Below are 14,559 nucleotides of genomic sequence, written 5' to 3' on the forward strand. Positions count from 1 at the left end.
AACTAGAAATTGAAGGGTGATAGATTTAAGACAGATGTCAGAGGCAAGTCCTTTATGCAGAGTGTGGTAAGGGTGTGGAATTCCCTACCTGCTAAGGTAGTCAACTCAGCCACATTAGGGAGATTTAAACAATCCTTAGATAAGCGCATGGTTGATTTTGGGATAGTATCAGGGAACGAGCTGAGAATAGTTCACAGGTCGCGTAACATCGAGGGCCAAAGGGCCTGTTGTGCGCTGTATTGTTCTATGTTCTTTGTTCTATGTTCTAAACTTAGTGCAGGAGGCTGAAAGAAATGAACAGCTTTAAAACAAAAACCTCTTGGAGCTCAAAGCTTTCAATGAGAGTCTGAGCCCGGTGGTAAGTTCAGGTAACCTTTATTGCAACCAAACTTTGTTACAGCTTCAGATCCCCCCAGCAAAAAGGCAGAGAAAAAGCAGTTGCTTTTTGCGCACCTCAAGGTCAAAGTGCACACACCACCCCCCTCACTGTCTTTACTATTGGCCAGCACCAAGTTGTCCCTTTGTAATCGAATCCTTGGTACAGCCGTAACCCGGAGGAAGTATTGCCTCACTCAGCAATTTCAACCCATATCCTGTCTCCAAGTAAGTTTCTCCCCGCTCATTTGCCAGGAAGGGGCAGTGTAGTGTCAACCAGACTGCTGTGGGTATGGAGTCACGTGTAGGGCAGACCGGGTAAAGGATGCAGCTGGAACGACAGAGTGAATCCTTTCCCACAATGGCAGTTCCCTTCCCTAACAAGGGTGAGAGTGAATCAGATGGGGGCTTTCTCCCCCACACCACCCCCTCCCTGAAACGGTCTCATCGTTAGATTCCGAACTCCATATTTCTGACCGAATACCAATTCTGCCATCTGTCGTGGGGGGATTCGAACCCAGGAGTCCCCAGAACCGGGTTGATAGTCCAATCGATAATGGCACTCGGCCGTCACTCCTTCAATCCCCCTGTGATGGCACGTGAACTCGCTGGTGCTTCCGCAGGTGGGAGGAGTAGGTGAAGCCCTTCCCGCACTGAGAGCAGGTGAACGGCCTCTGCCCGGTGTGGATCCATTGATGCCTCAGCAGGGTGGAAGATGTGCTGAAGCCCTTTCCACACTTGGGGCAGCTGAAGGGCCTCTCTCCCGTGTGGACCCGCTGGTGAGTCAGCAGGTGGGACGAATACCTGAAGGCCTTCCTGCACTCGGGGCAGCTGAAGGGCCTCTCCCCCGTGTGGACCCGCCAGTGGGTCAGCAGATGGGAGGAATTCCTGAAGCCCTTCCCGCACTGAGAGCAGGTGAAGGGCCTCTCCCCCATGTGGACCCGCTGGTGGGTCAGCAGGTGGGAGGAGCAGGTGAAGCCCTTCCTGCACTGAGAGCAACTGAACTGCCTCTCCTCCATGTGGACACGCTGGTGCCTCAGCATGGTGGAGGCCTGTGTAAAGGCCTTCCCACACTCGGGGCAGCTGAAGGGCCTCTCCCCTGTGTGGACCCGCTGGTGCCTCAGCAGGGCGGAGGAGCAGGTGAAGCCCTTCCCGCACTGAGAGCAGGTGAACGGTCTCTCCCCCGTGTGGACATGCTGGTGGGTCAGCAGGGAGGAGGAATTGCTGAAGGCCTTCCCACACCCGGGGCAGCTGAAGGGCCTCTCCCCCGTGTGGACCCGCCGGTGGGTCAGCAGGTGGGAGGAATCGCTGAAGGCCATCCCGCACTGAGAGCAGGTGAATGGCCTCTCCCCCGTGTGGACACGCTGGTGCCTCCGCAGGGAGGAGGAATCGCTGAAGGCCTTCCCACACTTGGGGCAGCTGAAGGGCCTTTCCCCCGTGTGGACCCGCCGGTGGGTCAGCAGGTGGGAGGAATTGCTGAAGGCCTTCCCACACTCTGGGCATCTGAAGGGCCTCTCCCCCGTGTGGACCCGCTGGTGGCTCCGCAGGTTGGAGGAGCAGGTGAAGCCCTTCCCGCACTGAGAGCAGCTGAACGGCCTCTCCACCGTATGGACATGCTGGTGGGCCAACAGGGTAGAGGAATTGCTGAAGGCCTTCCCGCACTCGGGGCAGCTGAATGGCCTCTCCCCTGTGTGGACACGCTGGTGCCTCAGCAGGTGGGAGGAATACCTGAAGCCCTTCCCGCACTGAGCGCAAATGAAGGGCCTCTCCTCCGTATGGACCTGCTGGTGGGTCAGCAGGTGGGAGGAGCAGGTGAAGCCCTTCCCACACTGAGAACAGGTGAACGGCCTCTCCCCCGTGTGGACCCGCCGGTGCCTCAGCAGGGTGGAGGAATTGCTGAAGGCCTTCCCACACTCTCGGCAGGTGAAGGGCCTTTCCCCCGTGTGGACACGCTGGTGCCTCAGCAGGGTGGAGGCCTGGGTAAAGGCCTTCCCGCATTCTGGGCAGCTGAAGGGCCTCTCCCCCGTGTGGACGCGCTGGTGGGTCAGCAGGGTGGAGGCCTGGGAAAAGGCCTTCCCGCACTCTTGGCAGCTGAAGGGCCTCTCCCCTGTGTGGACCCGCTGGTGGGTCAGCAGGTGGGAGGATGTGCTGAAGGCCTTCCCGCACTCTGGGCAGCTGAAGGGCCTCGCCCCCGTGTGTTTCTGCTGGTGGGCCAACAAGTGGGAGGAATGTCTGAAGGCCTTCCCGCAGTCGGTGCAGGGGAATGGCCTCTTCCCGGTGTGACTGCGCCGATGAGTCTCCAGGGCAGACGGGACACGGAAACCTTTTCCACAGTCGCCACACTTCCATGGTTCTTCTACAGGGCGGGATTCCTCAGGTTTCTCCATGGCCACAGCTTCAGCTGCACACAAACACGTGTAGAGCTCCTCCCTGCCGTGAAATCCCCTTCCCAGGCAGTATAACTGTTTCAGGCTCCACACACAGTGCGCTGCAACAGTGGGGGCTCTCGTCCAGTCCCACTGATGCTGAAAACGTCCTCAAACAGGAACCAAAAAGCGTTGATCCCTCTCACAGAAATCACAGTCAAAAATCGTTGCGGTCCCGATTGATTGTGTGACTGTCAGACATGGACATCAAAGTGAGGACTGCAGACGCTGGAGAGTCAGTCAAAAAATGTGGCGCTGGAAAAGCACAGCAGGTCAGGCAGCATCTGAGGAGCAGGAGAGTCAATGTTTCGGGCATAAGCCCTTCATCCGTTGATTCTGAAACTTCCCTCTTCAGATTTTCAACTACTCTGCAAAAGGAGATTACAAAAGTCATCACTATCAGTGCAGGGTAGAAATTCAGAACAAGTAATTCGACTTTCTGTGGAATATTCTTTTGTTGTTGCACAAAATTGAAAGCACCATCCCACTCTCTCTCCCCCTCTGTTCTCACTCCGCTCTAACTAATTCCCCGAAGGTGCTGATTCAGGATCTTACAGGGGCAGAAAAAGCAAAAACATCAAGACTGACATCTCTCTGAATTTTGGATACCTCCACCTGAAAGTTAATATCTTTCACAACACTGGGATCCTGCTGAGAGTGAGCAGGTCTGATTTTGGGAAGCAAAAAAAAAGTGTCAATTCAGGGTAAACCTGCAACGCAGCTTCTTGAGGAAGGACCAGACACAAAATGGTTATCGACCCCGGGAAGGTGGGAGCAAAATGAGATGTCAAGGCATTAACACCGACACACTTCAGTCAAACTCTTCTGCTCGCAGTCAGGGCAAAACATACTCTGAAAGTCCAGCCTTCACAACCACACTTCTGCTTTCACTGAAGACAATTAGAATCATACAGCACGGAAACAGACCCTTTGGCCCAACCTGCCCAGATATCCTAAATTAATCTAGTCACGTTTGCCATCACTTGGCCTCTATATGGCAGCTGGGACTAAATTGGGTTGGCTATCTTGTCAGCAAGGACGGGTTGGACCGAAGGGTCTGTTTCTGTGCTGTACATCTCTATGACTCCAGTTGCATTTGCCATCACTTGGCCCTGACCCATCTGAACCCTTCATATTCATATGCCCGTCCAGGAGCCTTTTAACTTGTCATCGTACCAGCACCCACCACTTCCTCTGGCAGCTCACGCCATCGTTCAAGCGACTCCACGTTGAAAGCGTCTGGTCTGGTGCACCAGATGACATCAGGATAATCTTAGATCGATTCAGATCGCATCGATACTCAGTCAGTGGCTTTCCCGATCAGGATGTTGTACGTGATCAAGCAGGTCCGTGGGTAGGCGATCCGCCACCTCTTAGTTCAAGTATCTCTACGAGAACTCCCTTGCTGGAGGGTCCCTTGGAGACACTTCAACTGGACTTCATTGAGTTGGAGAAATGAGTTGAGTTGCTATAAATATGTTTTGCTTATTGCTGATGTCTTTTGTAAGTGGATTGAAGCCTAACCTCCTCCTAACACTACTGGTGAGACTGTGGTGAAGATTTTGTTTAAGGAAATAATTCCCTGCTTCAGTATACCTGCGTGCATTAGCTCGGACAATGGACCACACTTTGTAGGTAATATTAACGGAGAACTCTGTTCCCAGCTTTGTATTTGTCGGCAACTGCATGGTGCTTATCATCCTCAGGCGGCTGGCATTGTTGAATGTTTTAACCAAACTCAAGACTAAACTTGCCAAATTAATGGCAGAGTCTGGCCTCTCCTGGTTATGCTAATCCCTGTGGCCTTATTTCAGATGCAATCCATATCTGCGATCAAGACACAACTGTCTCCAGCTGAGAGTCTCTCTGGTCACCGCCTCCACACTCTGGGAACGATTCGACTCCCTTCTGAGTCCACTTCCACCAAATGACCGAAACAATAATTGGTTATGTTCTTCCTCTAACTAGTGTTATGCGTGCCTTTCACTCCCAGGAGCGTGCGGCCTACAGCGATGTTCCCTCACTTTCAGCCTCGTCACGGGTAGAGCCTGGTTCATTGGTGCTCGTCAAGAACTGCTGGAAATGTGTTGCTGGAAAAGCGCAGCAGGTCAGGCAGCATCCAGGGAACAGGAGAATCGACGTTTCGGGCATAAGCCCTTCTTCAGGAATCAAGAACTGGACTGGCAAAGGTCTCCAACCTCGTTGGGATGGCCCCTTCCAGGTTTTACTTCCCACTCCTACAGCGGTAAAATTTACTGGGCACTCAGCTTGGGTCCAACTGCACCATTGTAAATAGATTGACCGCACCAATCAAAAGGGGGGAAGTGGAGGAGAGAATCCTGGAATCCCAACAAAAGGAGTGGACCCTGTCCAGTTGGGTTTTTGAATCTTGCTGTTGTTCTCATGTTAATCTTATTGCAGATACTTGAACTAAGAGGAGGGACATGTGGGGGATCGCTATCTCCTCACCTTTCTGATCACGTACAACATCCTGATGGGGAAAGCCACTAAGTATGGATGCGACCAGGAATGATCAGAGATTATCCACCACCCATGCTGAGGAGATGTCGTCCATTGCACCGGACCAGGCGCCTTAGACGTGTGGAACGTGATGAAGATTGATTATTGCAATCGACTCTTACATCAGAAAGACCAGATGGTCCATCTGGACAGTAGAAATCAGTGGGAGTCACCATGTCGTTACCATGTGTTTTTGATTTTACCTGCAGATGCAAGCCTAGTGAGGATAAAAATGATCAACCGTTATTATGGTAAATATTTTAAGGACGTCCAGGAACACCATCCCATTTTGCAGGTCGGGCCGACTCGAGAAAAGGGAAGCCTGATAGGGGAAACTCCTCAATCCACAAAGAACTTATTTATACAGGCCCACAGAACGCTCTTCACCCCAGAGGCAGTAGTATGTTACTCCTCTCTATCGGGAGATGACTTACTTGCCCCATCCCCAGTCCCCGATTCCATTCCATTCGTCAGACTTCCTGCTGCCGACCCTGCGAAGAGAAATATTACTTTCCAATAGCTCTGCTCTGTGTATACAAACAGCTGGTGTAACACCGGCTGGGGTACAGCAGCCTTATGCGGCACATGGACCTGGAACGGAACCCTTCCCTTGCGCATTTATAGGCCTTTTCTCTTTTCAGAACCTGATACTGTCACCAAGACCATGTACAATAGAGCTAAGGGAGAGCCCAATGGGAACAGCATTCTGAGGACCATTGTCTCCCATACAGTGCGAGTGCTCGAGTCACTTGGCCCATTTTTTACAGCGCTCAAGCGACTCCACTTGCAAAACGTCGACCCTTTACTCCTGTAGACCTGACCAGACCCCCTGCTGTAACATTTCAGTAACCTATTTTGACAAACTCTCCCTAATATACACCAAACCAGACTATTATTTCTTCAGCTAAGGTAAAGCTACCAATTTCCTTGTCCTGGATGGCAAAGATGTCCCTCATAAGGTCACTATCGGAGCCCTTGTTCCCACAACAGTACCTTGTCCTGGCCAGTGGACAAGTCGATGGAACCTCCATCTGAGGAGGATGCAGCGGTCGGTCTCAGCCAACCTTGCTCCAACTGGAAGGATCCCAAGGGACTGGGTGACAATATAGGACACCCGATAGGCTGGGGAATCCAAAGTACCCTGAGGTTGGAAGGATCGGCAGGAGTGACAAGTCAACAGAACCGCAACTCCCTCTTTGAAGGCCTGACCTTTCGAGGAAATAAGACTAAAGAGGCTCTGGAACATAGTAAACTGGGATTATCAGACCTGTGTCTTTACTCTGTGCAGAATCAGTATGCCTTAGACTATATACTTGCCGAGGAGGGTGACGTCTGCACCATTGTCCAAGATAAATGCACTATGGGCATTCCCGATCTCACTGGCAATATTACTAAGATACAAGAAGAGATCCAGGCATTCCTTGACAGAATGACTGAAGGGACCAGTTGGGGAAACTGCAGATCGGGCTGATGGTACAATTGGCTTATCAATTTAGCTATGTCTGTTTGTCGGTATTGGTATTGTTAGGTGTTTAATTGCTAGGCTTATGAGGTCCCTTAGTGATATAGATTTGCCCCAGAAGATGCTGCTTTCGCGATCTGATGGCTCACCCACACGTGTCGAAGGCGATGATAAATATGACAGATGAGCTGCAAAGATGGTGGTGCCGCTCTGCAGGATGTTGATGGCTAGACCACCTTGAAGGGCATTTGTTTAGACTAGCCTTCTCTTTCAGTGATCGCGGTGCAATCAAAGGGAGGAATGAGGGTGTGGGCATCTGGGTGAGAAAGTCTATAGCCTTAAAACTTGTCTTTAAACATTCAGACTAAAATGTAATGCTGAATTATTGAATACATTTACTGCACAAGAAAATAAACAGGCAAGAAGGCTCAGAAAGAGGAAAGAACTTAAAGATAGGGACACCTGGGCTCACCAAGCGATAACAGGATGCTGTGAGGCAATTAAGAACGTTTGCCTCAGCATCAGTGAATCTGTGTGAACAGGACACCAAGTGATAACATTCACAGCCGTTCCCTTGTGAGACCATTTTAGTGCTGAGGCTGTTGAATCCCGTAGAAAATTAATTCTTAGTGCTGATCTGCTATGGATTGAAATGAATTGCATTTTGGGACTTTATGATGATATTGAATAGCCATTACTGGTTATTAAATACAAACTCTGTAAAAGGAAATATTGATAAAGCTTTACCTTACTTACTGCAGCCAAGGCTCCAGCGGAGGAAACAGGCCTCGGGCACACTTCCGGCTTCGGGATGGCCACGCCCCCTGGTCCTGGTCCCGCCCCCTCCTCGTCCAAGGCGACGCGTAAGCCCCGCCCCTTTCGAACGCAGACCGTAAACCCCGCCCCCAGACTAGACCCCGCCCTCCTGGTAAACCCCGCCCACCCAGGTGTATTTGGAAGCACTAGCTTCTGCAGCGCTGCTCCTTCTGTGGGTAGCTGTGCTGCAGGATCATAAGACGCAGAATTAATAGCAAAACATCACAGTGTCATGCAACCGATGCAATATTTAGAACAATCCTGGACCGCTGCTGAGTCCTTCATCTTTTAGAATGGGTTGCAGGTTTCAGTTCATCAATATATAAATTCCAGAACTTTAGATCAGATTCCCTCCAGTGTGGAAACAGGCCCTTCGGGCCAACAAGTCCACACCGACCCGCCGAAGAGCAAAACACCCAGCCCCATTCCCCGTCACCTAACACTACGGGGCAATTTAGCTTAGCCAATTCACCCTAACCCGCACGTCTTTGGACTGTGGGAGGATACCCGCGCAGACGTTGGGGGGGGGGGGGGAATTGAACCTGGGGCTCTGGCGCTGTGAGGCAGCAGTGCTAACCACAAAAAAAAGGTGACATTTTCTGTTTTTCAGCGGCAGCTGCAACCCAGGAGTGGGGAGTCACTGATTTGAGGTTTTAAATTTGAAGTCAGAGAGCAGAGGTTCCTGGGAGAGGAGGGATGACTTATTTGTATTTCCTTCTTGCTGTATAAGTCAGTGGGTACTGTTGAGGGGGGATAACGACCTACCAGGGGTATGCACTGGGGCCCAGGTCTCTGGCACAGAGCCTGTCCCTGTTGCACCAGAAGGGAAGGAAGGAAGGAAATGAGGAGAGTGTTAGTCATTGGGGACTCAATAGTTAGAGGGTCAGATAGAAGGTTTGTTGGGAATGAACAAGACTCGCGGTTAGTGTGTTGCCTCCCAGGTGCCAGGGTGCGTGATGTCTCGGATCGTATCTTTGGGGTCCTGAAGGGAGAGGGTTTCCAACCCCAAGTCATGGTCCATATAGGTACCAACAACATAGGTAGAAATGTGAGAAACAGAACTCACTCACAAATCAATCAGCCTGAGACAAAGCCTTGGAAACAAGAACAATTTATGACAGTCTTGCAAGTACTGGACGCTTCTACAATCAAGCAGAAATGCGCACCAAAACAGAGACTGTTAGCTTTCTCATTCAGTTTACAAGTTGCGGGATCACGCCTCCCTTTTTCCATCATAAGCCGATTACCTCACTTGTCAGTTATTTTCTTATCTGGCCATCCTGCTGTCCTTGTCTGCATTGTTTGTTCCTTGTTTGTTACAGTTTGTTCTTTTATCCAGTTTCTCTTATCATACTATAAGCTTTATTGTGAAATGCCCCTGTTGCTTATTTTTGTGGTCAACAACAACACTTTAAAGTTATTCCCTAGCTTAAAACTATTTTCTTTAAAAGACCCTCTATATTCATTAAAGTCTTAGCCTTAAGTATGCTACATGGTACAAGAATTCCTCGACCGTTTGTATAATGTTCCCCTTCCCTTCCCCCCACTACACCCCCTCACCCATCTGCAAAAACATTTCTAATCTCCCACAGAAAGAGGGATAGGGATGTAAGGCAGGATTTCAGGGAGCTAGGGTGGAAGCTGAGGGCTAGAACAAACAGAGTGGTTATCTCTAGTTTGTTACCCATGCCACGTGATAGCAATGGATAGGAATAGAGAGAGATATCAGCTGAACACCTGGCTGCAAGGATGGTGCAGGAGGGAGGGTTTCAGGTTTTTGGATAATTGGGGCTCATTCTGGGGAAGGTGGGACTTGTACAAACAGGACAGTCTTCACTTGAACCAGAGGGGTACTAATATCCTGGGTGGGAAATTTGCTGGTGCTATTCGGGTTGGTTTAAACTAGCTCAGCAAGGGGATGGGAACCGGGGGGTGTAGCTGCAATGCACAGGAGGATGAGAGTAGGAAGGACAGGGACAGGATTTCAGGGTCACAGGAATGTGCTGGCAGACAGCGAACTGGTTTGAAATGTGTCTACTTCAATGCCAGAGTATTCGCAATAAGTTGGTGAGCTTGCAGCATGGATAGGTACCCAGGATTTGGATGTTGTGGCCATTTCGGAGACATGGAGAGAGCAGGGTGAGGAATGGATGTTGCAGGTTCCAGGGTTTTGATCTTTCATTAAGAACAGCCAAAGCAGTAAAAGAGGGAGAGGCGTGGCCTTGTTAGTCAAGGATAGTATAACGGTGGCTGACAGAACTTTTGATGAGAACTCGTCTACTCAAGTAATGTGGGCTGAGGTTAGAAACAGGAGAGGAGAGGTCACACTGCTTGGAGTTTTTTTTACAGGCCTCTGCAGAGTTCCAGGGAGGTGGAAGAGAGGATTTGCAAAATTATTCTGGATAGGAGTGAAAGGAACAGGGTGGTCATTCTGGGGGACTTTAACTTCCCCAACATTGACTGGAAATGCTTTCACTCTAGATTCTGGATCAGTGGTGCTGGAAGAGCACAGCAATTCAGGCAGCATCTCGGATCCAGAATCTGGTTTCCAGCATCTGCAGTCATTGTTTTACCTCATGCTTTCACTCTAGTATGTCGTATGGATCAGTTTTTGTCCAGTGTGTGCAAGATGGTTTTCTGAGACAGCATGTCGAAGGGCCGACAAGGGGGGACGTCACTCTGGATCTGGTGCTTGGTAATGAACCAGGCCAGATGTTTGATTTGGTGGAAGGTGAGCACTTTGGAGAGAGTGACCATAATTCAGTTAGGTTTCATTTAGCGATGTAAAGGGATAGGAACATGCCACAGGTCAAGAGTTATTGATGGGGCAAGGGCAATTATAATGCAATTATGCAAGACTTAGGATGCATAGAATAGGGTAGCAAAATGCAGGGGATGGGAACAATTGAAATGTGGAGCTGGTTTAAGGAACAGATATTGTGTGCCCTTGATAGGTATGTCCCTGTCAGGCAGGAAGTGATAAGGTAAGGGAACCGTGGTTTACAACAGAAATTGCATCTCTTGTTACAAAGAAGAAGGAGGCTTATGTGTTGATGAGGCAAGATGGTTCAGATGGGGTGATGGAGAGTTACAGATCAGCTAGGAAGGATTTAAAGAGAGAGTTAAGAGCAAAGAGAGGACATGAGCAGTCTTTAACACATAAAGGAGAACCCTAAAGCTTTCTATAGGTATGTGAGGAATAAAAGGATGATTAGGGTAGGAATAGGGCCAAAGATAGAAGTGGGAAGTTGAGTGTAGGCCCTGTGGAGATTGGAGAGGTGTTAATGAATATCTCTCATCGGTCTTCACTCAGGAAAAGGAGAATATTGTAGAGGAGAAGAATGAGGTACGAGATATTAGACTCAAAAGGATCGAGGTTAGTTGCACACAGGTGTTATCAATTCTAGAAGGAGTGAAAGTAGACAAGTGCCCTGAGCCCGATGGGATTTATCCGAGGTTTCTCTGGGAAGCGAGGGAGGAGATAGCAGAGCCTTTGGTTTTGATATTTGAGTTGTTATTGTCTACAGGCTTAGTACCAGAGTGGAGGATTGCTAATGTTGTGCCCTTGTTCAAGAAGGGCAGCAGAGATGACCCAGGTAATTATAGACCACTGAGCCTTACTTCTGTTGAAGGAAAGCTTTTGGAAAGGAATATTAGAGGTAGGATTTATAATATACTTGCAAGCAACAATTTAATTTCAGATAGTCAACATGGTTTCATCAAGACAGATCGTGTCTCACAAACCTCATTGCATTTTTTGAGGTGACCAAGTATGGAAATGTGGGTAGGGCAGTTGACGTGGTGTACATGGACCTCAGTAAAGCCTGTGATAAGGTTCCACATGGCAGGCTGTTGGAGAAATAGCAGAGGCATGGGTTGTTGTGGTTGTGTTCGCCGAGCTGGGAATTTGTGTTGCAAACGTTTTGTCCCCTCTCTAGGTGACATCCTCAGTGCTTGGGAGCCTCCTGTGAAGCGCTTCTGTGATGTTTCCTCCAGCATTTATCGTGATGGTGTCACCGAGACAGGGGACGAAACGTCTGCAACACAAATTCCCAGCTCGGCGAACAGAACCACAACAACGAGTACCCGAGCTACAAATCTTCTCCCAAACTTTGAAGAGACGTGGGATTGAGGGTGATTTAGCAGTTTGGATTAGAAACTAGCTTTCTGAAAGAAGGCAGCGAGTGATGATTTATGGAAAATATTCAGCCTGGTGTCCGGTTACAAGTGGTGTGCCACAAGGATCTGTTTTGGAATCACTGCGGTTTGTCGTTTTTATAAATGACTTAGATGCAGGCATAGGTGGATGGATTCGCAGAATTGGACTGAGAGGTGGCAAATGGAGTTCAATGCAGCTAAATGTGAGGTGATTTACTTTGGGAAGAATATCAGGAAGGCAGTGATCTTGGAGTCCATGTACATAGATCCCTGAAAGTTGCCACCCAGGTAAATAATGCTGTGAAGAAGGCATACGGTGTGTTAGGTTTCATTCGTAGAGGGATTGAGTTCTGCAACCGCAACATCATGCTGCAACTATACAAAACACTGGTGCAGCCACATTTGGAATATTGTGTATAGTTCTCGCCCCCATATTTCAGGAAGGATGTGGGAAGCATTGGAAAAGGTGCAGAGGAGATTTATCAGGTTGTTGCCTGGTCTGGAGGGAGGGTCTTATGAGGAAAGGCTGAGAGACTTGGGTATGTTCTCATTGGAAAGAAGAAGGCTAAGGGGGGATTTGAAAGAGACATCTTGGATGATCAGAGGATTAGATAGGGTAGACAGTGAAAGAATTTTTCCTAGGATGGTGAAGTCAGCTTGTATGAGGGGGCATAACTACAAATTGAGGGGTGATAGATTTAAGACAGGTGTCAGAGGCAAGTTCTTTATGCAGAGAGTGGTAAGGGCGTGGAATGCCCTACCTGCTAAGGTAGTCAACTCAGCCACATTAGGGAGATTTAAACAATCCTTAGATAAGCGCATGGATGATTTTGGGATAATGTCAGGGAATGAGCCGAGAATACTTCACAGGTCGGCGCAACATCGAGGGCCAAAGGGCCTGTTGTGCGCTGTATTGTTCTATGTTCTTTGTTCTATGTTCTAAACTTAGTGCAGGAGGCTGAAAGAAATGAGCAGCTTTAAAACAAAAACCTCTTGGAGCTCAAAGCTTTCAATGAGAGTCTGAGCCCGGTGGTAAGTTCAGGTAACCTTTATTGCAACCAAACTTTGTTACAGCTTCAGATCCCCCCAGCAAAAACGCAGAGAAAAAGCAGTTGCTTTTTGAGCACCTCAAGGTGAAAGCGCACACACTGCACCTCCCCTGTCCCACCCCCCTCACTATTGGCCAGCACCAAGTTGTCCCTTTGTAATTGGATCATTGGTAAAGCCCTAACCCGGAGGAAGTATTGCCTCACTCAGCAATTTCAACCCATACCCTGTCTCCAAGTAAGTTTCTCCCCGCTCATTTGCCAGGAAGGGGCAGTGTAGTGTCAACCAGACTGCTGTGGGTCTGGAGTCACGTGTAGGCCAGACCGGGTAAAGGATGCAGCTGGAACGACTGAGTGAATCCTTTCCCACAATGGCGGTTCCCTTACCTAACAAGGGAGAGAGTCAATCAGATGGGGGCTTTCTCCCCCGCACCACCCCCTCCCTGAAACAGTCTCATCATTAGATTCCGAACTCCAGATTTCTGACCGAATACCAATTCTGCCATCTGTCGTGGCGGGATTCGAACCCGGGAGTCCCCGGAACCGGGTTGATAGTCCAATCGATAATGGCACTCGGCCATCACTCCTTCAATCCCCCTGCGATGGCACGTGAACTCGCTGGTGTTTCTGCAGGTTGGAGGAGTAGGTGAAGCCCTTCCCGCACTGAGAGCAAGTGAACGGCCTCTCTCCGGTGTGGATCCGCTGGTGCCTCAGCAGGGTGGAGACCTGGCTAAAGGCCTTCCCGCACTCTGGGCAGCTGAAGGGCCTCTCCCCCGTGTGGACCCGCCGGTGGGTCAGCAGGTGGGAGGAATACCTGAAGCCCTTCCTGCACTGAGAGCAGGTGAATGGCCTCTCCCCCGGGTGGACCCGCTGGTGGGTCAGCAGGGTGGAGGAATTCCTCAAGGCCTTCCCGCACTCGGGGCAGCTGAAGGGCCTCTCCCCCGTGTGGACCCGCTGGTGCCCCAGCAGGGTGGAGACCTGGGTAAAGGCCTTTCCGCACTCTGGGCAGCTAAAGGGCCTCTCCCCCGTGTGGATCCGCTGGTGGCTCTGCAGGGTGGAGGAGCAGGTGAAGCCCTTCCCGCACCGAGAGCAGGTGAACGGCCCCTCCCCGGTGTGGACATGCTGGTGCCTCAACAGGGCGCAGGAATTGCTGAAGGCCTTCCCGCACTTGGTGCAGCTGAAGGGCCTCTCCCCCGTGTGGATACGCTGGTGGCTCCGCAGATTGGAGGAGCAGGTGAAGCCCTTCCCACACTGAGAGCAGGTGAACGGCATCTCCCCTGTGTGGACATGCCGGTGACTCCGCAGATTGGAGGAGCAGGTGAAGCCCTTCCCGCATTCAGGGCAACTGAAGGGCTTTTCCCCCATCTGGACACGCTGGTGCCTCAGCAGGTTGGAGACCTGGGTATAGGCCTTCCCGCATTCAGGGCAATTGAAGGGCCTCTCCCCCGTGTGGACATGCTGGTGGATCAGCAGGGTGGAGGAATTGCTGAAGGCCTTCCCGCACTCGGGGCAGCTGAAAGGCCTTTCCCCCGTGTGGACCCGCTTGTGCCTCAGCAGGGTGGAGGCCTGGGAAAAGGCCTTCCCGCACTCTGGGCAGCTGAAGGGCCTCTCCCCTGTGTGGACCCGCTGGTGGGCCAACAAGTGGGAGGAATGTCTGAAGGCCTTCCCGCAATCGGTGCAGGGGAATGGCCTCTCCCCGGTGTGACTGCACCGATGAGTCTCCAGGGCAGACGGGACACGGAAGCCTTTCCCACAG

The 14,559-nt window shown here is 50.5% G+C and overlaps 1 protein-coding gene across 1 annotated transcript; it reads right to left on the reverse strand.

The window, feature by feature from the left end:
- Positions 1 to 58: 58 nt before the first annotated feature.
- LOC148144203 (uncharacterized) lies at positions 59 to 14,558 on the reverse strand (the record flags this gene model as incomplete). Its single annotated transcript, XM_087974600.1, has 3 exons — positions 59 to 2,731; positions 13,240 to 13,246; positions 13,413 to 14,558. Coding segments are annotated over 3 exons (2,931 nt in total), but the record flags the coding sequence as incomplete, so codon positions are not given.
- Position 14,559: the final 1 nt, after the last annotated feature.

This window comes from Chiloscyllium plagiosum, unplaced genomic scaffold (genome assembly GCF_037043375.1).
Source record: "Chiloscyllium plagiosum isolate Xiang-an unplaced genomic scaffold, Cpla_swu_hap1 HiC_scaffold_27, whole genome shotgun sequence".
Lineage (NCBI taxonomy): Eukaryota > Metazoa > Chordata > Chondrichthyes > Orectolobiformes > Hemiscylliidae > Chiloscyllium > Chiloscyllium plagiosum.